We start from the raw sequence: 26,593 nt of genomic DNA on the forward strand, positions 1-26,593 counted from the left end.
CACAGCCTGCCACTGTTGACAGGGCAGTGGTCCCAGCCAGTCAAGTGAGACAGACCCAGACCAGGACTGGGCCTGCAGACAGCTGCTCAGAAAAGCAGTATTTGCTCAGAAAGGAGCAAACATGGCTTGGTATGGACTTCTACTAAAACTTGACTCGTTGTTCATCTGCAATTTGAATTTAACTTGGCATCCTGTATTTTATTGGGCAATCCTAATTACACCTGAACATTGGTGTGAAAGCACAGTGCTATTAATTTTTCTAGTTATTATCCAGTGGGGGACACCCAAAGGGATGTGTAGCTCTAGGTATAAGATAAAGGGTTCCCCATGAAGGCCTTTGTATACCCCACCTATGTGGCTTCCCTGTCTTCTTCCGTTAAAGAAATAAATCTCGTTTGCATCAAAGTTGACATTTTTCACTCTTATTCACACTGGCTAAAATTTCATCCCAAACTTAGAACCGTAACTCTTATCAAGCTGCTGTGTGAAAGCTGCAAATATGTTTTAAGAAGTGGAGATAGAGGGAAGGAGAAAGGGCATCTTTTTTCAGTCATTCACACTCTAGTATGAATTGGCTTAACCTTAACAGTCAGCCTCATAGCACATTGGTGATTTTATCCACTGAAGTGATTTAAGAATGTGGGCCACTGGGGGGCACCTAGGTGGCTCAGTCAGTTGAGCGTCTGATTTCGGCTCAGGTCATGATCCCACAGCTCGTGGGTCTGAGCCCCGTGTTGGGCTCTGTGTTGACAGCTCAGAGCCTGGAGCCTGCCCCTCCCCCACTCACACGTTCACTCTCCCTCAAATATAAATAAGTATTAAGAAAAAAAAAAGAATGTGGGCCACTTAAGGAAGACTGGATACCCTCACGGGGGAAGGCATGGAGGTCTGAGAGCAGGGCATAGGGAAGGAAGGTTCGGTAGGAACCCACAGATAGAGAAGACCCCCAAACAGGTTACAGTGCTTAGTGTTGTTTGGACCGGGCCTCATTCAAGGCCGTCTTCTTTTATCTATCAGCTCCCCCAGGGTGAATGAAATGCCCACTCTTCCCGCTTTGTCCTAATGAAGACAGAATACAGCTTTTCACTTCCTTCTCTAATGTAGTTCTTGATAAGCAAATGTCACGTTAAGTAACTCCTTAGTTTTTCTTCTGTGCCCAAGCTTAATTTCTTTTTCTTACTTGACACACCGGATTGTTCGTTAAAAATAAATAAAATAAGGGGCGCCTGGGTGGCGCAGTCGGTTAAGCGTCCGACTTCAGCCAGGTCACGATCTCACGGTCCGTGAGTTCGAGCCCCGCGTCGGGCTCTGGGCTGATGGCTCAGAGTCTGGAGCCTGTTTCCGATTCTGTGTCTCCCTCTCTCTCTGCCCCTCCCCCGTTCATGCTCTATGTCTCTCTGTCCCCCAAAAAATAAATTAAAAAAACGTTGAAAAAAAAAATTAAAAAAAAAAATAAATAAATAAATAAATAAATAAAATAAAACCAAGCAACACTTCTCTCTCATCGCGCCTACTTAACCTAAATTGAAGCCTAGCTTGAGTAACAGGTATAACACAACGTGCTGTAGCCCCATGAGCAGGACCTGAAAATGTCACAGCAGAGCCTGAAGAAGAGCATGATCGACAGGTGCACAAATGAGTACACGATGTCGACTACTTTCTGCCCAAGCGTGCGCGGTCTCCTACGCGTTCCTGTGCGTGCGTGTGTTGGCGGGGGGTTAGTATATCCAACCTCTTTCTACAGCTCTCCCAAGAAGGTAATTCATATGGCTACTGACTGTCCATGTAAGGTCATCTCTACCTTGTCTGGTCTCTCACAGGCTGAGGGATTAGCCAGTTGCCATCTTTCATTCTACTTCAGCAAAGCCTTCCAGAAAGATGATGCCAGTCAGTTCTCCTTCTCACCTCTGGCAATGCTAATGGGCTCTTTCTGGGTGACAAGGACTGACAAATATTTTACAGTACGATAAATGCGACCAGCGATTTCATAAGCTACAAAGCACGTTTACACCAACCCCAGCTCTCAGCGAAGACTGCTTACTGGTGTTGCATTTACTTGAGCAAATGTGAGATAATTCTCTGAATTTCTTGGAGAATCTCAGGGCAGCAATGTCCTGAGCTGTGGCTGAACTCTCACACCGAGGAGGGCTGTCCCGGGAAACACACAGCCATGCCTGGACCAAAAGAAAAAGACTAATGGCGTTCAGGAGCTAGCTCTTTTGTCCCGCCAGGTTACTGCCTTTCCAATGTGTCCGTTGCTACTTAATAACATCACCTGTGCCACAGAATAAAAACAAAACGAAACTCACTGTTTCCAGGGTCTCCGGACACGGCGATGACCGACGCAGGGGACGTGCCCACACTGTTATTAGCTGTGACGTGGATTTGGTAAGAACACTGGTCAAGGGTTAGTTCTGTGCCATTGGCCGGAGCAGGAATGGAGAGGAGCTTCAAGGTGGATGGTCTGTCTAGATCTTCTAGAACTACATTATAGAAGAGAATCTTCCCATTGGCCTGCAATTTTGATAGTGGCTGAGAGAAAATACGGATAATCATTTCAAAATGGGTTTTCAGGGCACCTGGGTGGCTCAGGCAGTTAAGCGGCCGACTCTTGATTTCGGCTCAGGCAATGATCTTACAGCTTGTTGAGTTCGAGCCCCACACTGGGGTCTACGCTCATAGCGGGGGCCTGCTTGGGATCCTGTCTTCCGCTCTCTGCCCCTCCCCCACTCTCTCAAAAATAAATGTTACAAAATTCAAAATGGGTTTTTCTTTGAAAGGAGTTTGCATCATTACTCTGTCATCTTTCCTGGCCCCCAACTGCTTTACACACACACACACACACCCCAGCAAATTAAAAAACAGTTTAATAGAGAAAATAACCGTGTAAAGCAAGCTTGAAGTCAGGCATTCCGCGGTCACTGAAGTGGAGTACAGAACAGGATTACTTGAGCTCCTCAAGAGCATGTTGTGTCTAGAGAGGCATGACCAAGTCAGGAGAGGAAGGGGCTCCTTCAGCCTGCATAAGAAGGGACTCAGAGGGCACCGAGGGGAGAAGACACGAGCAGACCCGGGCAGGAGGAGCCTGGCCCCTGGCCTCCCTTCCCCCTCCAGCCATCTTTCCCTGCGCAGTTGTGCCCTGAGCCATTCACGGAGCACGCAGTTCCCTCTAGACCATCCTCCAGGTTGAAGAGAATTCCCTGCCCACAAGGCCCCAAGCCTGGTGCCAGGGACCGTCCCCCCCCAGCCTGCCCTCTCAAGAACAGCCGGTGTCCCGGGTGTGAGCACCCCCAGGTCTGAGAATGGGTGCAGAGAGCGGCTGTCTGCGGGGCTGTGCCCGTGTGTGAGTGCCTGGGCTCCCTGCGGAGACGGCCAGTGTGGAGGTGGGAAGGACAGCCAGGTGGGCGGTGGCTGGGGGCCAAGCCATCCGGTACGGTCATGTTTGATACGAAAACACGAGCTGAGGAATCCGGGAGTTTCAAGCACAAGCCTGGACTTCCAGGTTGCCAGGGAGGCCTTAATAGACAAGGCACAATGACAAAATGGATTTTAGTTTACTTTTTTCAAAATACATGTAAAGTATTTTTTAGCTTGACCCCTAACTCCTACATGTAAGTGCTGTACGTAAATAGTCGTTATCTTTCAAATATGGTATGTGCTTTTCCACTTACACTGGTGCCCTGGGCCTTGCAAAACTTAGAGCAAGCCTGGACAGAAGTTACAGAGCTACAGCTTCCAACAGTCAGAACCCGCCACCCGCGCCACCGGCTGTCCAGGAGGGAACAGTCTGAGCATCAAGGAGACGGGTGGGGGCGGGGATTCCCCCACTGGGTAAGACGTTCTGCTGGACTCATGTTAAGATCCCTGCCAGCTGGAGCCCTGCACCGGCAGCCAGCGTCCCACGGAGGGACCGTGCCAAGCCAACGTGTCTGGTGGGATCTGTGCATCTTACCTTCCAGAATAAAGTCACGACACAATGTCCCTGCACTGACTTCACGTTCCTCCAGACATCAGGAGCCTCTGAGGGAGCTGAAATCAACCAAAGAAAAGATCGTGGGTTGCGATATGTACGGAGAACGGTACGTTCACCCTTTTTCTACTCTGGTCAAAGGAGGCGAAGATGACCCGTCCTACCTGAGGCTTGTTTCTCATTTTCTCACTCTCTGTGACTTCCACCCACGTGACCGCAGCCGCACTGCTCACTCCTCACCCGGTGCACGTGGTAGGTGCCGTACAAAAGGTCTGCTGCATCAAACTGAAAAGCTCTTATCAAGCCTGAGCTTTTGGAAGCCACCGGAACATTTTGGAACCATCCATCAGCTAGACCAACTCTAGGAGGTTAGTTAGGTAAATTTCCCATTTGTTGAATTTCTAGGAGCAGCAGACCATTGCTACAGCCTTGCTCTCTTCGCAAAGGTTGTAACGGAAGCGTGCTAATGGACAGCCCGGGGCTGGTTGTACCCTTCCACACCTTCACAATTCACATTGGCTGGTCTTCTCACCGGGTCCTAGCCTGGGCGCCTCTCCTCGATCCCCCTTCACTGGGAAGGCCACGTCCCCCGCCTCCCCATGCTGCTGTCTCCCCCCAGCTCCTGGCCTGCCTGGGTCAGCCGCCCGCCCGACAGACACTCAGGGCACCCGTTCACTGCCCTTACTACATTGTCCTGGAAAAGTGTGCATCCTTGTCTTTACCTCCAATCAACTGTAGGACAAGTGATCTGATTCCAAACATCCCCATGGAGGAAGAATTACTTTGGAACAGAACACATGAAGATTTAGCCATTTTATAAAAATATACTTTACTGCCCCCGATAACTGAAATTTAAGTCCTGTTTTAGTTGTGGACACTTTCTCCTCAATTTAAAGATGACCATGGATTTTCTAAAAAAATGTATTGAAACAGATTTCAATTTGCTAAATAGCCCACTGGAGAAACCAATATTAAATCAAAAACGTATTGAAACAACATGGGACTCTAAGCTTAATGCAAAGTCTTCAGCTGGTTTATAAATTAGTCCTTGTCAGAACAGTGCCCCACAGCACAGTTGACAGTGCTCCATATTTGTGTCACATAGTCTCTACCCTGGTGCCATTTAAGTCTGCTCACTACAATTCTACTTAAGTATGGTTATAACACACATAGGCATCGACTTTTCCAGCATCAAGCAAAGTGTTATCAGAGGCAAAAAAAAAAAAAAAAAAAAAATCTATAGATTCATCACTAGCAAATTCATCTCATTTTCTTGTTCTCATCAAAAGCAACATTAATTATTTTAAGGTTTACGGTACTATAACCTAAAAGTATATACAATTTACTAAACACTCTATCTGTTTGCCACTTTCCTTTTGCACTTAACTTTCGTTATAGTGTTGGAATAAACTTCCAAAAAACAAACAAAAAAAAAAACCCAAAGCAAGCAGTAACAAACTAAAAATTCTTTAATAAGACAAAACTGGGGAGTGACATTACTGTCAGGAACAGGGCTCTCTGTGGCAGATTCTCGAGGGGTCTATGCTCCCAGTGAGGGGAGGGGTGGGTACATCAGACAAGGAGAGGGAGCCTGCCAAGTACAACTGGTGATCAACCCTTGCGTAGGACCCGATCAGCTGTCCCTGTCACCCCTCAGCTCGAGTCACTGCTTTAACGGTCCTCAAGGGGGAGAGCCTCGGCTCAGATCATGGTCTCAAGGTTCGTGAGATCAAGAGCCCATACAGGGCTCTGCACTGACAATGTGGAGCCTGCTTGGGATTCTCTCTCTCTCTCCCTCTCTCTCTGTCCCTCTCCCACATGTGCAAGCATGTGCATTTGCTCTCTCTCTTTCAAAATAAATAAATAATCTTAAAAATAAAATAAAATAGTCCTCATGGAGAGACACAGAAAGAGCCCTGCCAGCCTATACACATAAATATAAGCAAGAATAAAATATATACATATAATCCTTCCTTTGGCAGCCAAAGAACAAGACCTGAATCAACAAGATCTCAAGGCTGTAATAACAACATCAAGAGACAGAACACATAGAATCCAGCTCTGGTTAAGGGTGGAGCTCTGGAGTCAGGTGGCCTGGGTCACAGTAAACAGGCTGACGGGCTAAGCCAATTAAGTCACTTAGCTTCTCTGTGCCTCCTGTCCTCATCTAGGAAGTGAGGATAATTACTCATAGTGTCTCCTGCGTGCTGTGAGGAGGAAAAGGGAAAAACACGGCCTCAAGCCGTCTGGAGCTCAATGTTAGCTGCTATTACGATTATTAATACTGTTATGTCTCTGCCATTCATTAACTTTGCAAACTAGGTGAGTCTCTCCAATCTATGGGCCCAAACTGCCTCATCTGTAAACTGGTCAACAACAGTAACTTATTATTTTGAATTGGGAGGAGAGGAAAGCAGGGCTGGGCCATCCAGTCTCCTGAGGCCTATGTGAACTGAAAGATAATGGTTATTTGTCAGAAAAACCCACCCACTGTTCCGTCAGTGGTGAGGAACCTCCCACCGCAACAGTGATCGAGAATGCTCACAGTTTGCTGTTGTTGAACAAATGATGTATCAATAATTCTTAAGTTTCCAAACACCATTACATTTCCAAACATAGCCTGAAGTTGTTTGGTATGAGATCAATGCCTTACTCGGCAGCAACACTACTGTTTGTCCCCAGTCCTTAATTTAAAAGCCTATCCTAATTTACGGAGCCCCAGATCCGATGGGAATCCAGCAACGCCAGGAGCTTATAAGCCGTTCTGGCAAAACCAAAGACGAGAGAGAAAATGTACAAAAGAAATAATGCTGAATGACCTAGGTTTGAGGTGAATGTCTTCCCGTTTACATCTAAGCATTTAATTCAGTTCTTTTTTTTAAAGATGGTATTCAGGGGCGCCTGGGTGGTTCAGTCCATTAAGCGTCCGACTCCTAATTTCGGCTCAGGTCACAATCCCAGGCTGTGGGATCAAGTCCCAAGGTGGTCTCCTCACTAGGTGTGGAGCCCGCTTAAGGTTGTCTCTTTCCTCTCCCTCTGCCTGCCCCCCCTCCAACCCGCCCCCAGCTCATGTTCGCAAGTGCTCTCTCTAAAAAACAATAAATGAACAAAACCAAACAACCACAAAAAGATGATATTCAGCCTCTGTTGTAATAGTTTTTCCTTAGTTTTTGGTACAACTGAAAGCTCTCGGGGAAACCAACCCATCTCTCGTGAGTCAGTTTAGATCCTTGGGTTAAAGAGCAGGGAACTGAACATACCAGCTTCAGCCGTGGTAAAGTTGTGACGAGTCCATTCACTCCATTTCCAGAAGTGGTTGGCATTAGCACAGCGCACTTGGGCCGCGTACTCTGTGGAAGGCTCCAGTTTCTTCATGAGGTGCTTACCATTCACCTTGACAGAAACATTTTGCTTCTTCGAAGAAAGGAAGGAAGGGAGGAAGGAAAAGAAGAAAATCAATGAAATGAAATGAAAAAAGGAGACAGGAAGAAAGAAGAAAGAAGACAGGAGGACAGCGAGCACACTTCATGGCAAAGTCCAATCACAGCCTGGTCCATTCTGAGGTGGGGTACGACTACTACTTCTTTGTGAAAAAATCTCGAAGGCCCTCTGCCCAATGCTAAAGCTTGTGATTAATTTCAGGGCTGTTTTTAAACAGATGGCACATATCATCTGAACCCACACAGAAATAAGATTTTAAAGAGGTTTTATTCATTAGTCTCTCTGTTCAGGACATAAAGAGATTTTTGAAAATAGAAAGTGAAGCAGTATTCTTACTCGTATCACTTTTCCTTCACCATAGAGTTCAATCTGACACAATAGTGTGGAATAATTCCCAATGGAGTGGACCTTCCAGGTCATGGTGGCATTTGTGGCACTTACATTTTTGACAAATACGTTAAAGGGAGCCATTGGGTGAACTGCCAAAAAAAAAAAAAAAAAGGAAACAAAATTAAAAAAAAATTCAAGCATAAATCCAAAGACTGTGGTAAATAGGCAGCTCATTTCTTATTTATTTTTGTTTAGTTTTGAAAAAATGGCAACAAAACCAGACTTAGAGCACAGATGGAGTAAGCCAACTATAGCCTTTCTCTCTCACCAATTATATTAGAAACTCTGAACAAAACATAAAAAGAAACTACTGAGGACTCTTAAAATTAAACAAAAGCAGGCAGATTATGAAGGAGAATCAAAACTTGGAGAAGGGGCTCATGGGGAGAATATAACAGAACCCAAAATCTAAATAAAATAACGTCAGTAATATCAAAGGGACAATCTAGAATTATTCTACCTACAAAACTCCAGAACATGTCACCAATTTCCAAGAGAAAAGACAGTCAAAGGATGCCAACCTCACGGTGACCCGCCCATAAGAATGCAATTCGTACGGACTTTAAGGCAGATCCGTGACATAAAAGTAAGCACATTTGAAATGAATAGAAGAAAAACACTTCTCAGCAGAGAAATAGAAACTATTAAAAAAAAAAAAAAAGAATCAAATGGAAATTTTGGAGCCAAAAAATATAATATCTGAAATGAAAAACTGACTGGATGAGGTTCAGGTCTTGAAAAAATAAAGAAAGCCCCTCCCATCCTGCCTATCCCCCTGAATCCAATTAAATATATCACATGGAGCATTCTCGAATATTCTATTTGAGAACTCTGATAGTGGCAGGCAGAGAAGACCAGAAATTCAAGTATTGCTGCATTGGTAGTGAGAGGGTAAAGGAAGGCTTCTATGTTTTACTTAAAGTGAAAAATACTAACTCTTGTGAAAGATTAATAACATATTGTAATCTCCGGGGGGGGGGGGGGCGGCGGGGAAAGGAATACAAATATATGTAGCCAAAAGCCAGTAGATAAATTGAAGTGGAATACTAAAAATGTATTCAAATAATCCAAAGGTGGCAGGCTGGGAAGAGATACTCAATTTTAGGCAGGTGTAGATCAAAAACAGAGGGAACAAATAGAAAATAACTAATAAAATGGTAGGCTTGCGTCCAACCCTATTAATAATTATGTTAAACATAAATGGTCCTGGGGGCGCCTGGGTGGCGCAGTCGGTTAAGCGTCCGACTTCAGCCAGGTCACGATCTCGCGGTCCGTGAGTTCAAGCCCCGCGTCAGGCTCTGGGCTGATGGCTCAGAGCCTGGAGCCTGTTTCTGATTCTGTCTTCCTCTCTCTCTGCCCCTCCCCCGTTCATGCCCTGTCTCTCTCTGTCCCAAAAAAAATAAATAAACGTTGAAAAAAAAAAATTAAAAAAAAAAAAAAACAAAAAAAAAAAACAACAAAAAAACATAAATGGTCCAAACATACCAATAAAAACAGAAATTGTCAGATGGGAGAGAAAACAAAAGCTGGCACGGCCCTCGCTTTCAAAGGGCAACAGAGGAGCAAGCATGAATCGACAACTACAAAATAAATGTAACATTGCAAGTGGGGTCATGACAGTGAAAGTGTAAAAGGGGTTTTTGGCCAAAAAGATGGAGTTCTAGAAGTCCCTATCCTGAGCCTTCATTTTTTATCTCCTTTTTGGTCACTATCCACAGGCTGATGACTCACTCACAAGTCTAACTCTCCATCCCAGACTTGTTCGATGCGCTCCAAACTCTATATCCAACTGTCTCCCCAACATCTCCCCTGAGATATCTGAAAGACATCTCAATCTTGACTTGGTAAACACGGAACTCTGTGCTCCTGCTCGGAGCTGCTCTTCCCCAGTACCTCCCCATTTCAGGGGATAGTTCCAATACTGGCCCGATTGCTTAGGCCAAAACCCTTGCAATCATCCTAAGGAACCATCTTAAATTCCTCTTCCCCTTACCATGCACATGCCTTCCCTAAGTAAGTGCTACCAACTCTATCCCAAAGTGAATTCACAATATGACCGCTTCCCCACCAACTTCATCACCCCATCTGGTCCAAAGTCTCTGCCTGACAACCGCAGCGGCCTCCTAACCAGCTCTCCATCTCCACCCCTGCCCCTGATGGTCCAGCCTGAGTGATCTTTTCCCACAGTGTGAGTCACATCATTTATCTGTCCTGATGAACACCTGTCAACACAACTAGGTAAGACCATCCAGTTCCACAGTTGTCACATGACCAGGACACTGCCTGCCACCCAAATCTCCTTTATCTCTGGTATGGGCATGAGAACATTCTTTCTGTCTCTCCAACAACCCAGAGTTTGGTCTTATCCCACGACCTTTTCAAATCCTATTCTTTTTGCTTCAAATGCTCTTCCCCTAGACGTCTTCTACTTCTTTCTTTCTTCAACTCCCTCATCCTGATACAGGCATTATCTCCCCTAAACCTGAATTTTACCTTCTCCATAGCACGTATCAGTACTTGAAGTACGCTATGTTTACTGTATGCCTCCACTCCCCGCTCTCAACCCCTCCTCCTACACGCACTAGCAGACGAGCTCACAAGGGGCAGCTATCCAGTTTTGTTCACTGCCAGGTCCCCAGTGCCTGCCACACTGGAGGCGCTCTGTAATTACCCAGCTGACTGAGTGGTGATGAATCTAAAAGATGTGCAGGAATTAAGAAGGTGAAAGGGGAAGGAAGAACATTCCAGAAAAAGTGAACAACATGTGTAAAGATTCTGCATTTCATAAAAGAGAAAACAGGTGGTCAAACATTGTAGATCGAAACTACCATAAAATACCACGGTGTAGCCATTAAACTGACAAAAATGAAAAGGGTGACCGACCATACCACCTTGGAAAGACTACATGAATTCAAGGGCAAGGGTATAATTGGTACAGCCACTTTGGAAAGCCATGTGGCACTGTCTCTTACGTGGCACATTCAAATTCTCTATGTCCTCACCCATCCCACTCTTAGGTATACACTCAAGAAAAACAACTGGAGATGAGTCCTGCATACACAATGCTCATATTAACACCACACCCAAGAGCAAAACCTTGATACAACCTGAAAAACCAACAAATGAGATGCCTGGACAAAATACTGTACACTTACACAATGAAATACTTGATAACAGTGAGAATCAATAGACTATAACAACACTCAATAATATGGGTCAATATTAGCAATTCAATATTATCTACATAGTAATTACTAAATTACTACATATAGCTTGATGTCTTTTACATACATTAAAACCAAACAAAATAAAAATACAGTCTTTTTAGAGTTGCATTAGAAGTGAGAATACGTACTCCCATACAGGCACACACACGTGCACGATTTAAATGATCTCAGTGGAGGAACAGGGTGTGGGGGGCTGTGGGGCAGGAGATGAAGTGAGTTACTGTTAGAATTCTAGTCTAAAGGTGAGTAGTAAGCATACAGGTGCTGATTGCATCTTCAAAACAAATCACAGGGGACCAGGGGCCATGCATGCCATCCGTGAAATGCCATCTCTCAACAAGAGATATAGATTAAAACATCCACGTAGGATGTGACTTAGGCTAACATCTACAGCACATTTCCTTGATCACACAGTGTGTGACACAACAACAAGTCAGTAACCACAGCAAACTCCGACACTGGTCTCACCTCGATGAGTCAAGTTGAAAAGAAGATGAACACTTCTCTTTCTTAAGTAGTTTTCAGCTGTGAGTGTGAAGTTGTACATTTCTTGGGAGTCTGGAGATACTTTCCAGTTACACCAGCTTTTGTGTTTACAAAGTGTCTTTTTCCCAGAAAACCTTAAAAGAAAAACACACCCAAAACAATAATTTCAGGGTTTCCACTTCTGTCAACGCACATCTGCAACCCTGCACCCTTGGGGCACACTTGGTGGCTTTCAAACTGTGTTGCACACAATGGCACTGATCCACTTGCATCAACAAATACCACCAAGGAAGATGTTGTTTCAACAACTTCCATTTATGTGGTTAAAGGTTTATTCGGTTTATGTAGCGATGAATTGCTGACTGCCCACCCCCAACATGGGTGGTGAGAATACTCCTCAATTTATTTTGAATATTCTTAAACAGTTAGAAATTAGATATACCTAGATCGCCAGATGGAACAATTTACACTTCAAGATTCACCATTAACTGTTTTTATCATTTTTATGCTACGTTTTCCTTTCACGGAACTCAGGTGAAAAGCATTATACAGTTGTGACCGCTTAAAGACTTCTTTCTGACTCTGGTAGGGTGGTTGTAAACTTCACATTGTCTGTAACATCTAAATGTGACCCTTATTCTTGGCACAAGAAGGGACCTGTCAAGAACGTAATCAGAGCCGACTTACGATTCAAACAAAGCGTAGCTTTGGGAAAGCTGTGTGAGCAAGCCAGCGTCGCTCCCGGGAGCCCAAGTACAGTTCAAAGTCTTCAAGTCCCGGGTTTCACAAGAAAAATCCTTGGGCTCTTCAAATACTTCTGGCCACACAAAGAAAACAGATGAAAGATCTAGTCAAATCCCTTTATTGAAAGACAAGGAAAATAGGAAAAGCTCCCTTTGGGTCTGAGGCCACAGGGCTGAATGACAGAAGGATCACACTGGCAGCTCCAGAAGGTCAAGTGTCAGGTGCCCCATCTTGGCCCCTTCTCTTCCTTTCCTTGTTCTTTTCTGAGGCATCACCGGGACGGGGACCGGTGGTAGTTCTGCGGTGAGCTGCGCTGTGTCCATGTGATGGAAGTTGGACCCCCAGTGCCTGCTAGTAGGCGCTCAACAAGTCGCCAAGTGTCAGAGTCAGTGAGCGAAAGAAAGAAAGAATGAATGAATGGAGTCAGTGTTGCCTGCTGCCTCACTGTGGAAGCTGGGGCTTGCAGAGAGCCTCAGGGCTATTATGCTTGGGATGCTGGGAAGTCAGATTTGGGGAGCCATTAAACTCAGCAGCAGGGAGTGGGAGTTCTAAGGACCCGGGCAGTACCTCCAAGCCGCCGGAGCCACTGAGGCTCTCAGAGGCTGTTCCAAAGGGAACAGCTGCACCAGGTGTCTGCGAGCCTGGAGTCTGCCCCTGGCAGCAGAAGCAGGGACCCAGCAGTCGCAGATATTGGCCTACCTAGCGAGCAGGGGAAGGGAGGCCTCCACACAAAACACAGGAGGCCAGCGGGCATGTATGTTCACACAGACCTACATAAACAATAAAACGTTCCCTCTCCACTGGCTGCCACCGACGGAGGCACCTGACACTTTCTGCACCCACCTCAGAACAGGGATGGCCTCCATTTGCCGAATTCCTACTATGTGCAGCTACAGCGTCGGGGCCAGGCCCCGTCTGTGTTCATTCACCCTCAAACAACCATTACTGGGCCCATTCACAGAGGAGGAAACTGGCTCAGAGAAGCTAGGAAACTTAGCCAACGTGACATGCCCAGGTGTGGGAAGATTTAAAGCCAGGTCTCCTGGGCACAGCACTGGCTGCCTCTCCGGGGTCGTCTGACCTGCCATCTCTCTCCCCACCGTCCGACTGCAGCACAGCGAAGGCGATGCAGGGCCCTTCCCAGTGGCCTAGGCCGTGACCTGAACCTTCCCCCCCTTTAATACTCTTGGTTTCTAGGAAGAAAATGGTTCATAAGGGCAAGAAAACAACAGGAAATCCTGCAAGTACTGCTTCAGACGATCTTTGCCAGAGTCTCTCCTAAAAGATTCGGGAGACAAAAGAACATCCAGACCAGGGGCGCCTGGGTGGCGCAGTCGGTTGGACGTCCGACTTCAGCCAGGTCACGATCTCGCGGTCCGTGAGTTCGAGCCCCGCGTCGGGCTCTGGGCTGATGGCTCAGAGCCTGGAGCCTGTTTCCGATTCTGTGTCTCCCTCTCTCTCTGCCCCTCCCCCGTTCATGCTCTGTCTCTCTCTGTCCCAAAAATAAATAAACGTTGAAAAAAAAAAAAAAAAGAACATCCAGACCACGAGTGGAAATGTTTACTTGTCTTCTGGTAAAGGACATTCTAGCTACTCCATAGAAATGGGAAGAGAGAGCAGAGAGGACATACATACTTACTGGATACAAAGAGAACGATGCCTTTTATAATGTCTCCTTGGTCTGCCTTACAATAGATATTTGTCCCAGTTTCTCTAATGAAAGGAACGTTCTTCAAGTGGAACACACAGACGTTTGGATCAAGTTGTTCTCCATGCATCCGTACGCCTTCCAAATAACAGGATATGTTGTTTTGATGGCTCCTAGAAACGTAACAAATGGTGACATTGGAGCCTTCTTCCACCAGCTTATCCTTAGGGAAAACGAACAATGGATCGTGTCCAAGAGAACTCTGTACTACAAGACAAAAAAAAGACAGCTCAGTTAGAACATCACTCAAGTCAAACCAGCCCCTCTGTTCTCCCTTCTCAACAGATAAATTTACCTCCTCTACCTCCTCGAGAAAGAGGAGCCTAAATTTCTAGGCAAACCATTAAACTTGGGAGCCTGCAGAAACAATCCTTCCCAAGATGGCTCCTGCGGTCACACGAAAGCTGCTGCTGGACAAAGACAGCACGTCCTGTCACACTGGGATTACTGGGTCATGGCTAGAATCTGGCTAGGACAGTGGTAGCTGCCCTCCACGGACCGCAGCCACGAGGGAGGATCTGCATTCAGTGGGCTGCACATGATCTCATGCCATCCTTCCCCCCTCTCGTCACCGCCACAGCTAGGTCTGAGCCCAAGCTCAGCAAATGTGGCAAAGCCACATTCACACCTGCCAGGTCTGCCCATCTCCCCGGCCATGTGTCCCTCTTCATCTCTTCTCACCTTCTCAGAAATGCCAGTCACTCAAATATCTCCTGTTCCATTGTGTCCCCTTCTGTATGACCACCAGTGTATAAAACTCCTCAGGTGTCCCGCATTGTAAACCAACTCGCCATCCTCCCCATGCTTCCCTCCAGCCCACTCTGGACCTGCTCCTCCACGGTCAGCCTCCCTGAAGGAGCTGTCCCTTTCTAAGCGCTCGGCCCCATTGCTCCTGCTCACTCGGCCCACTGCTGTCACTGAAAACTGCCACCAGCAACGTCACTCACACCGTGTAGCCCGGGCATAGGAGCGCTCTTGAAGGTCCTCAGGTGATTCTAATGTGTAACCATGGTTGAGAACCAGCGTTTGGGGGTTAGGAACCATCAGTTAGGCTTTCCATTTGTTCCTGAGTAGTTTGGAGGTTATAGTTTTGAGAAATCTAGTCTATCTTATCAAAGTTGTTACTAATGTTGTTCTCTCTCTCTCTCTCTTACTATCTTTTTATTTTAATCTCTGTTTTTCTTGTGTGTGTTCTCTTTCAACAGTTGGATGTGATGTGAAGAGGGCGGTCCCTGGAGCCACGCTGTCAGGTTGGAATTCTGGCTCTATCACTAACTGGCTTGATGACCTTGCGTGGGTTCTTTAAACTAAATGTGCCTCAGGTTCCTCATCTGTGAAGTGGGAATAAGACTAATACACATTTCAAAGGACTGAGTTGAGGGCTAAATGAATATGTAGACTACTTAGAATATGACTAAAATGCAGATTTAATTCTATTACCAGTATTAAACTAATCACTAGGCTACTCATGGGTTAATGTGTTATCAGTTTGACTTAATAAATTTGCATAAACACTTAACATTCCTGTTCTATTGGCAGGAATTTCAGGTACTCTGGCAGGGTATATAGGTTGAGAGAGAGCCAAATGCCTTTGCTTTAGAACCTGCCTATAGTTCAAATGAAGCATAAGAAACTGGAGAAGTCTACTCTAAATCTTAATTATAAAAAAATTAATTTATCAAAATTAAGAGATATTGAAGACATATTTATCCATAATCTCATTACTCAAATGAAGACCCGATTTTACTTTTCCATATTTCACCCCCTTCTCTCTACATCAGGCATCTTCGGACTATAGCCCTGGGCCAACTCCAGCCTGCCATCTGTTTTTGTAAATAAAGTTTTATTAGAACACAACCATTCTCATTTGTCTACATATTGCTTAGGACCGCTTTCATGTTAAAATAGCACAGCTGAATAGTCCTAAGACCACCAAGGCTGTAAAGCCTAAAATATTTCCTATTTTGCCCTTTACAGAAAAGCTTCCCAACCTCTGTTCTAGATGCATACACATTTTGTCCTATTCTAATAACAACATGTGCAATTTATGTCCTGCTGTGTTTTCTTAGCATTGCCTGTGTCACATGTTTGGAAAATGAATACAAAGGTGTCTGAACTTGCCTAATTACCTCAATGAGCAAATTCTGAGGCAAAACCATAGATGTCTATCTCCTGGTGGCAAGTTTCACACCCACAGTTTTTAGTTCCAAGGGAAGACAAAGAAAAACAATGTCCTTTTTCTACCCAGTCTCCTCAAAAGAGACTTCCACTATTTGACTATTGATCCCCAAATAATATTAAATATGAAACACTTTAATTCTTTTATCACCTCATTCCTTACCATCTACCTCCTCCCACGACGTCCAATTGCTCCAGAACCTCAGCTCGGGGACCTGGGCGTCATCCACCGCACCCCTCATTCTTACAGAGTGTTTTGCACATTCCAAAGGAAGCTTGGATTCCCAGCTCCAACGCAGAACTTGGTTCCGCTGCACAGTGGTGCTATAGTTCTCCTAGAAATAAAGGGAAAAACTTGGAAACATGGAGCGATGCTGCCCTGGAAAATGGCTTGACCAGTTACCCCAAAGCGCACACCTGAGAGCCCACCGAAGCTTCCAACACGCGCAAGCGTAGTTCATTCCCAATCAGCCAGTCACCCCTGCTCCAATGTCTCAGCAGCACCTGCCACAGCCTCCTGTCCTTTGAGAACTCAGCTCCCGTGCCCTATGGCTCATGTGGAGGAAGTGAGAGAAAACTGAAGCTACTTACGTCTTAGGGGAAGAGAGCAGAGTCAGAAGGTAGGCACCGTGCTTGTCACACAGGCCTGCTGAGAAAAATTTTTGCAAACTAGAGAATTGAGTCATTCTTTAAAAATAAGGAAGACCAGGGGCGTCCGGGTGGCTCAGTCAGTTAAGCTTCCGACTTCGGCTCAGGTCATGTCATAGCTTGTGAGTTCGAGACTCCCCCCCCCCCCCACCCCCCCACCCCCCTGCCATCAGGCTCTGTTCTGACAGCTCAGAGCCTGGAGCCTGTTTCGGATTCTGTGTCTCCTCTCTCTCTGCTCCTCCCCCACTCACACACTCTCTCTCTGTCTCAAAAATAAAATAAACAATACAAAATTAAAAAGTAGAATTAAGAAGTATAAGCAAGACTAATGAGTATTTTTTTAACATTCATTTTTAGCCAGGGTCGGATCATGTTGGCCAAATCTCAGTAGAGAGGGCAGCCCTTCATGGCACCCAGGAGTTCCACTGTCAGAAGCCAGTAGATGGATCTCCATGAGGCCCGTGGGCTTTGTTTGTCTGTTTTCTGTTTCGTTTGGTTTGGTCCCTTATCTTTGTAGACCTGGTGGCCACAGGGACTGGATCCTCTTCTTTGAGCTCCATCTGTCAGAATGTCAACCACACAGGCATGTCTTCCACTGTGGGAAGCTTGCCCACGTGGAACGACAACTGGTCTTCCCCCACAGCCTTTAATCTTGACCTTTCTAAATTACTGGTATTTTCATTCTCTAATTCCATAGGCTTCTATGGCTCCTGTAAACCATCTACAGCCATGTATATTCTGACCCCAACCTACCTCTCCCTTGCAGGAATCTCTCTGGACGCAGTGCTCTACCTCGCACTTCGGGAATAGCTTTACGCTTTTCCACCTCAGCGTTTCCTCACACAGGGCCCCTGGCTCAGGGTCCCCACTCTCCCTGCACACTGTGCAGGCGCAGGACGCACCCAACCCACCTCTCCTGAAGCCCTCCTGTACACTGTGTGTAGCTGCTGGTACTTCATCTGTCCTTGTGTCCCTGGCTCGAGCGTGGCCCCAAGACCGCAGGGACTGGGCTTTATTCTTGTCCATGTCCCACATGGCTCTGGGCACACATGCTCTTCCGTGGGCCCCTCCAGGACACCGGCTCTCGGCCCCCACAGCTGGGTGACGGGACAACAAACACCTGCGCTTCCTGGGGAAAACTGAGTCTGAACCCCCGTGTCTAAGGACCAAGTGCAAGCCCTACAATCAAGAGGATGGGGCAACATGCATGTCACACACAACCTGGAGCTGGTAAACCTTGAGGCCTGCCCTCCACTGATGCCTTCTTCTCTTCCCAGGCTGCCAACCTTAACCATCACCCTGGGCAGAAGCCAACCCAGCCCTGGGGTGAGAGTACCTCAGTCCACCTGGGCGGCACCCGAGGGTGACCGTGCTCATCCTCTATGCAGGACTGGTGAGTTACAGAATGTTTCTATCTCGGTTTATTGGATTGTTTTATCTCTAAACTACAAAATATATTTTTTATTTTTAATTTTTATTTTTTTGTGATTTATTTATTTTTCAGAGACAGAGACAGAGTGTGAAGGGGAAGGGGCAGAGAGAGAGGGAGACACAGAATCTGAAGCAGGTTCCAGGCTCTGAGCTGTCAGCACAGAGCCCGACATGGGGCTTGAACTCACAAACCATGAGATCGTGACCTGAGCTGAAGTTGGACGCTTAACTGACTGAGCCACCTAGACACCCCTATTTTTTATTTTTTTCTAAAGTTTATTTATGTATTTGGCGGGGGGGGCAGATAGAGAGAGGGAAAGAGAGAATCCCAAGCAGTCTCTGCTCTGTCAGCACAGAGCCGGACATGGGCCTCAAACTCACGAACCACAAGATCATGACCTTAACTGAGTGAACCATCCAGGAGCCCCTAAATAAATATTTTTTAAATATAACTTTTCAGATCCTGATCTATGCAACTTCTACTATTTAATATGAGCAGTCTTGAGTATATTTTGATTAAATATTGTTTAAGAGCAAATACCAAAAACAAAACAACAAGATTGTATCGATAATGGAGACCCTGCTGTCAACAGGCCACAGTCTGGATTTTACCTCCTTCTCTTTGAGATTTAGCCTCTTTTGTCGTCTCCACTGTCCCCAGCCACTCCACGCACCTCTCTGCTGGACCCACCCCACAGCCCGCTTCATACGGGTCACACTCCGCCTCTTCCAGCTTCCCCACCCGCAGTCAGAGTGGACTTTTCAAACACGTCCAACCAGATCCTGTCATTCCTCTCCTTATGGCTGTCAGGATAAAACAGGAGAAGTGACCATGACCCCCAGTGTCCGGTGAGGCCCACCCCTGGGTCACGCCCACCCCCAAGTGCTCAGTGTTTTCAGGCCTGGGAGCTCACAGCCCTTCCCTCTGGGCCTTGGCTCAGACCTGTGGGCTCTTCCCAGAACATTCTTCTCCACCCTCCCTTCTACACTAGCTTCTAATCCTGTCTCTTATTTTGGCTCAAACCGTCCTTTTTCAAGTTGCTGGAGAAGGTCCGGCCTAATCCCAACCCCTCAGCGACCTTGTCAGCTGCCAGCATGGCGCACATTTAGGACACCCTTGTTCCTGCGTTTACCTCCTCATTCCCACTCAGCGCTCACAGACCTGTGCCTTGAATTAATGGCTGGACCCAGGCTCCCAGTCTCCAACGACGTGCTGAATGATCTCATCACTTCATTAATATGCTGTGGCTCTATTTCTTTCAGACGCTACTTGTGTGGGTTCTGTCTAACCACAATTTGTGCTGTGTGCTGTTTAAAGACTCGCAATGCAAGAGATAAAATTTTCCTTGAATGCATCAATTCAGCGATTACCAAAAAAAAAAGTGATGAACTGTGTTTGGGCTGTTTTCACCAATTGAAGCGGCAAGTTTCATTCGGCCCCGGCAGACACCAGTAAGTCACAAGAAACTGGCACACGCAAGGATACAGAAGTCCAACTGAGGCCACCGACTGGCTCCTGAGGTGCTCGCGGAGCCCCAGCCGACGGCTCCGGGCCTCCTTCTGGGCTGGAGCTACCACCCGACTCTGCCTTCTGCCACTGCCGGGACCATAAAGCAAGTGGCTGGACGGGCCGAGGGCAGAGCCCGGCCCAGGGGAGACCGTATAGAGCCCGTGGCCGCCAGCAAGGCTCTGAGTGGCCCGCGCCCTCTGGGAGGTGGCTCAGGGGCCCTGGCCCAGCTGTGAGCACTTGGGGCAGGGGGCTCTTGCTAGGCCTGTTTAGGAACAGGACCATCTGAGGCACGAGTCCTAAAAGCTGCTCCTTCCGCGCATGAATGAAAGTGTCCCGTCAGGCTTGCATTACAGGGAACGGCCTTACGAAAGGGAGATGGCGCTCGAGACAGAAGCAGACCCCCTTGGCTGGCTTTCTTCCCCTGCACTGGAGGGGGAACCTCATGCCTTTCCTTGACTTTAGGCCTGCGAGGTTCAGACAAGGGCTTCTCACGGCACTGTTGTGGGACACAACGGCCACTGACGTCCTGGGGACTGCGTGTGGCCATCATCGCTGACCAGGCACGTGGGTGAAGGAGGGCACTGCACTGACTCTGTCACCTTGAGTAGCACAACAGACCTCTCTAGGCCTTGGTTTTCTCCTTTCCCCCCATCAGGCTGAGCTGGGTGATATGGGGACAATACCTTGGACAAAGATCTTGAGTCTTAGTAGTTACAGAAGTAGATTTCACAAGGTGCTTTACCCTGAGAAAAGAACTCTTACACGAATCAAAGGTGAAAACAGATATGAACAACTGCCTGTTAGGAGAATAGAAAATGGAACCCAGTCCGTCTATGGTCAGTGTCACTTCTGCTAGTAGTGTGAGGTACTAGTTTTCCATAGATTCTTCCAGCATTTCTCCCGAATTTCTTTTTCTTGTACAATTAGTCTCAATATGACCTTTGCGTAATATTTTACTGGGTCCAAATCAACGAGTGAGTGTATCCATCAAAGATACACAAATACAAAAATGATATACCCATACAAAAATGATTAGTATGAGGTACAATAGTGGGAAGATGTACCGACAGTGGGCGGTGAGCAGCTATCCATGAGCATTACTGTTATTTAAAATCAGAACACCAACGAGCTTTCATTCTTGGTAGTTTCCCATGGACGTGTGGAATTGCAGACCTGGTATCAATCCTAAATTCACAGAGTCAGAGTTCTATTTAATTTAGGCCTCTCACTCAGATCTCAAATGCAATCAGGAATATGGAAAGTAACTGGAGGCTTCAAAATTAGTGGCATTTATGGGGCACCTGGGTGGCTCAGTCAGTTAAGTGTCCAACTTTGGCTCAGGTCATGATCTTGTGGTCTGTGGGTTCAAGCCCCATGTCGGGCACTGTGCTGACAGCTCAGAGCCTGGAGCCTGCTTCGGATTCTGTGTCTCCCTCTCTCTCTGCCCCTCCCCCCGCTTGGGATCTGTCTCTGTCTCTCAAAAAAATAAGTGTAAAAAAAATTTTTTTTTAAATAACATAAAATTAGTGGCATTTATACTTTACTAAAGGAACTAACCATTCTGTACCCTGTACCCATGCCTCCACTACCTGAGAGAAGATTGTCCTTCCACTAAGCAAATGGAGGTCCCCAGCAATGACACATCCCTGTGTTTCCCTTCAATTCAGGCAAATTCTCTGTTCCCCTTCAATGAGACAACATTCCATTGTATTGTCTTTCAACATCCCATGATAATGAACGAGCATGATGTATGTATAATTAAGACTCCCTGGACCATAAATGGAAATTGAAAGAAACCACCAAAGTGTCACAGTGCACTAGATGGAGAAGCATCAGCTAAATGGACACAACCATGATTTGAACCAAGGCAAGTGAAAAATCTATTCCAAAGAATTCAAAGGCAAAGAGATTGTGAAAATAAGGATTCTCACAATTTAATCTGTTGTATAAAAAGCCCCAAGTGAGGCAACAAAGAACATCCTGTGCTACTCTCCAACGTGGTAGATCCATGAAGAACCTCTTTCTTTACTGGATAGAAATGTATTTCAGCATGGTATGAGCAAAGAAACTGACAAGAAGAATGTTGCCAAAAAATTATACCTTATTTAGGAAAATCTCTGGTGGACAGGGAAGAGGAAAGAGGTTGACCTTCATGGATTTTTGGAATCTAGTACTCATAAGGACAGCCCCAAGAGCCTTCTTAGGGGACAGGGCAGAAATGAAGAAATAATCTATTTTCTTAACACATCTCATCCAACCTACTGAACCAAAGATGTCATGTTACATTGTCCTCTATCCTCTTAACTAAAAACACAGAAATGTAATTGTTTAGGAAAACCATTTTGTGTTGCTAAGTGTTTCCATATTGGGATTTTTGCAAATGTTATAAAAGACAAATCACGGTGTCAGAAAAGGAGTTTTAAAATGTTGAGCCAAAAAGACCAAAAAATACTTACCACCCAGATGACATTAGATGTTTTAATTCTACTGATTTCTATCTGAAAAACCACTTTTAATTCCTGATGATAAGCAAGGTTGCGGACACTCCATTGTAAATGCAAACACTGACGTGCGGAATCGATGGAAACTTCCAGTGATTCAGGGGCCAATGACAAGGGTTCAGACAAGACTGAAAGACCAAAACCAAGACATTTAATACAAACAATGAAATTTAATAGGAGCACAACTGAACAGTCACAGATAATAAACTGGTCAATATCACCATTGTTTAGTTTTGGAAAATACTGCTCACATGTGCACCTTACAATCAGACATCTTAAAAATCTGTAAGGGAATTTAGAAGTCAGTTGGTAGATGAAGAAATTAAGATCTAGATAAATGAAATGGCTTGCTCAAGAAGACACAGCGAGTTACTAAACTGATAAACAGTAAAACAAAAGGATATTTTATTGGGCAATCCAACTGGTATAGAAACTTCTAGCAAGGCCAAATAAAGCAAGAGGACTCTTGGCTATAAATGTCATATTTCTGGAAATCAAAAAGAATTACCTCTCTGAAAGTCAATATTTTATAGTTTATTAAAAGACTATGAAGTGGGAGCACATCCTATCTCTAGACATGATTACTTATGTGTCAATGCACTAAACTTAAAACACCTCTGGCAAGAATTTACTAAACTTTTTGGATGAGACCAGCAAGGCAGTTAGTGTGACGTAAAATAATTGTGACAACATTCTTAGCTCAAGGAGGGAACACAGCTGGAGAGGCACAAGGGGCTCAGAATAAGTAAATCCATGGAGAGATAAAGCAGATTGGCGATTGCTGGGGCTGAGGAAGGGAGGAATGCGAAATAACTGCTTAATGATTATAAGGCTTCCTTAGGAGGTGATAAAAATGTTCTCAAATTATAGAGGTGATGGTTGCATATTTTGAATATATTAAATATCACTGATTTGTTCATTTTAACCATAAAATAATTAATTCTATCTTACGTGAATTTCACTTCAATAATTTTTTTTTTAATATATGTGATCATGATGATGTTCAAATAATACAGAAATTGAGTCCCCACCATCCCACCAGGTCCATCCTACCAAATCCCTTCTCTCTCCATTACCAAGTTTGAATCCTATGTTTTTCTTGACCTTTTTCATACACTTTTTAAAAATACACTGAACTATACATTCCATTTTGTACTTTTCAAAGTACTTATGTTATTTTTTAAAAAGCTATACAGGGGAGTGCCTGGGTAGCTCAGTCAGTTGAGCGTCCAACTCTGATTTTGACTCAGGTCATGATCCCGGGGTCGTGGGATCAAGCTCTGTGTCGGGCTCCGTGCTGACAGCACAGAGCCTGCTTGGGATTCTCTTTCTCCTCTCTCTCTCTGCCCCTCTCCTCTGCCGACACACACACACACACACACACACACACACACACACACACTCTCTCTCTCTCTCTCTCTCTAATAAAAAATAAAATAAATAAATAAAAAATTTTTAAAGAAAGCTATAAAGGGAGGTAAAACTACTCTATTTCTGGACAGAGAGGTTGAGTGATTTTAACTTGCTTTTTTATACTTTTCTGTATTTTGTAAATGTTCTTCAGAAATATGCATTACTTTCAGAGCCATATGTTAGGTTTTAAAAGAAATATTTCTCTAAGATAAAGGGTTCACTTCACTATGATGACACTTTCAGAATGCATAATTTAGCCCTGTAAGTCACTTTGCACCAAAAGGCTGGGCACCAGTCACTTTTCCAGTTTTATTTCCCACTGGAAATTAATAAACTGGTATTCTGATTCTTCTTTTTTAATGTTTATTTTTGAGAGAGAGAGAGAGATAGACAGAGTGTGAATGGGGGAGGGGCAGAGAGAGAGAGAGAGAGAGAGAGAGAGAGAGAGAGAGGAAGACACAGAATCCGAAGCAGGCTCCAGGCTCTGAGCCATCAGCACAGAGCCTGAGCCTGACGTGGGACTTGAACTCACAAACCATGAGATCATGACCTGAGCCAAAGTTGGATGCTTAACCGAGTGAGCCACCCAGGTGCCCCAGGAAGGAGTATTTTTCATAACTGTGGCACCAGTAGCCCCGGGGAATGCCGGTGCCTGCTAAATCATCCTGTCTTTCCCAGCCCTCACTGCATCCTGTCTGCATAGTGGTTTGTTGCCGTCGGTCTCACACTCTATAGATTCAAACTTCCTGGGGGGGAGAGGCTGAGGTGTAGGCATCTCTGAATGGACTCTTGTCCCCAGCACTTGGCACAACATCTTCTCCACAGCAGACGCTGACCTCAAATTAGAGAGACCCAGGATCTCCACAAGGGCTCAGGAGCATGACAAGCACTGGCTCACTAACACTTCTCCTCGGCCTTGGCGTTCTCTTCTCCCCAGGGCTGCTTTTCTAAGCCCTTGTTTGAGCACTGATCGCAGCGTGCGGAAATAGCCTCTCCTGTGTCCCCGCCAAGGACTGGGAGCTAAAGAAGGGTGTGACTGAGTCTTACTCAGCTCACTGAAACCAAGACCAGTAACGCACCTGTCACAGTGTAGACACCATGACCGCCTGAATGAATGAGTCAACCACCAGCATCGACTCTTTTTCTGGAAGCTCCAGGAAGCTATCGCATGATGCTTTAGGCAAAAGAGGAACACTATATGGATGTATGCTATCAGTGAGTGCTGAGTGACTCAGGTAGTTGAGAGACATCAGTCAGAAATAATTTGGTCAGAAGCAATTGAGGAGTTCCTTGGGAAAGAGTGGGAAATGTCAAGGTAAAGTCAGAGAGATTAAGGGACCTCAGAAATTCTTAAGTCCAACCCCATTATTTTTCAGATGAGGAAACTGAGGTTAAAAAAAGGGAAGGGACTTTCCCAAGGTCACACAACTAGAACAGAACTCAGAGTTCTTGGCCCTTGGCCCAGCTCTCTTTCTATAATGTGCACTGGAATGGGGCCAAGAAGGGCAGACTTGGCGATCAGACAGGCCCGGGTTTCATCACAGACTCTCCTCCCACTTTCCCCACCCAGCTTCTCTGTCTGGCCCCAACACTACTTAAGAAAATAAACCATCATCCATTTACAAGTTGGGACATCACACAGCCATTAAATATAATGCTATTTCAGAAGAATATTTACCCTCAAAGGTAAAAACCCTCATCATAATGTTGTATTGTTTGAATAAGTATATAATAAAGTATGTATTACTAAAGTATACATACTTTACCCATACATACTTTCATACTTTACTTATATTTAAGAAATTATAGAACTTTCCAGCATACATACTCATACTATACACAATACACAGCAGGCTAGCTGAGCTGAGAAAGCTGGAAACACAAAGACTGGTGGAGAGAAAAAGAGGTACATGCACGTCTGATCTAAATAAAAGAGGCTGGAAGTGTGTTTTCTTCACCAGAGTTTCCTCTGAGAACAGAGTGTGTTGTAAATGGAAGGCACACAGTCTGTTGTCGTTGGATCAGATAATGAGACTTCACTAGGGAAGTGAGCTGTGCCAAAAGCCTGGAATTAAATGCCTAGGATTTCCTGGAGAGCCTGGAGTGGGGGTGTGGTTCTGTCTGGGAATCAGGGGCTCTAGCTGGGCCTGAACCTTTCTATGGTACGGACCACCCACTCAGTCCAGTTGTGTCACGTTTAGCAAGTAAGATAGAGTGAGGGGGACACAGACTACAAATGAGAAGTCCTAATTCCCGTCTTTCAGCTCCAGATTATAGGGGATTATCAACAAACTATGAATTTTAAGAAGTCAGAAAAGTAGCATCTTCTCATGTAGCGTGAACCTAAAAGAAACAGACCCAGACCCAAAGAATATCAGAGAACTGAGCTATTATCAGAACAAAATCTCCTTTTTATTTCTAAACATCTTTGCACGGAGTTTTAAAGGAAATAGAAAAATTCTATGGGTATTTCTTGCAAACACCATTTTCATGAATTGATGGAAAGGAACTGTGTGAATAATCACTCAGAGCATATGCCTGTACTTTGTGTTACGAAGGGAGTATAGCAAATAAACCCAGAATGAGGAAAATGTAAAGCTTTGTAAAATACAGGTGAAAGCAACACAATTTTTTTTAATGTTTATTTATTTTTGAGAGAGGGAGACAGAGAGAGAGAGAGAGAGAGAGAAACAGAGAGAGAGACAAAGCATGAGCAGGGAAGGGACAGAGAGAGGAAACACAGAATCCAAACCAGGCTCCAGGCTCTGAGCTGTCAGCACAGAGCCCAACATGGCTCAAGAAGTTGGATGGATGCTTAACTGACTGAACCCCTCAGGCACCCCAACAAATGTTATAAACCAATAGACTCGCTCACGCTTGACTGTCAAGCTAGTTCAAAGTAATATACGAAGTATTTATAAACATCCTACAAGTGTTGAATTCTTA

General features: G+C 45.4%; 1 protein-coding gene across 3 annotated transcripts in view; it reads right to left on the minus strand.

The window, feature by feature from the left end:
• The window catches only part of OSMR (oncostatin M receptor), a 53,268-nt gene that overhangs the window by 11,594 nt on the left and 15,081 nt on the right, over positions 1 to 26,593 (minus strand). For 2 of the 3 annotated variants that reach the window (XM_045439811.1, XM_045439812.1), the window contains exons 3-11: positions 22,190 to 22,362; positions 16,308 to 16,479; positions 13,898 to 14,173; positions 12,202 to 12,331; positions 11,497 to 11,648; positions 7,748 to 7,890; positions 7,231 to 7,384; positions 3,953 to 4,029; positions 2,310 to 2,532 (exon numbers count right to left, since the gene is read on the minus strand). In XM_045439811.1, the coding sequence (XP_045295767.1) occupies positions 2,310 to 2,532; positions 3,953 to 4,029; positions 7,231 to 7,384; positions 7,748 to 7,890; positions 11,497 to 11,648; positions 12,202 to 12,331; positions 13,898 to 14,173; positions 16,308 to 16,479; positions 22,190 to 22,362 (1,500 nt within the window). The remainder of the gene's footprint in view (positions 1 to 2,309; positions 2,533 to 3,952; positions 4,030 to 7,230; positions 7,385 to 7,747; positions 7,891 to 11,496; positions 11,649 to 12,201; positions 12,332 to 13,897; positions 14,174 to 16,307; positions 16,480 to 22,189; positions 22,363 to 26,593) is intronic. The other variant, XM_045439810.1, reaches the window with a different exon arrangement.

Source organism: Leopardus geoffroyi, chromosome A1 (genome assembly GCF_018350155.1).
Source record: "Leopardus geoffroyi isolate Oge1 chromosome A1, O.geoffroyi_Oge1_pat1.0, whole genome shotgun sequence".
Classification (NCBI taxonomy): domain Eukaryota; kingdom Metazoa; phylum Chordata; class Mammalia; order Carnivora; family Felidae; genus Leopardus; species Leopardus geoffroyi.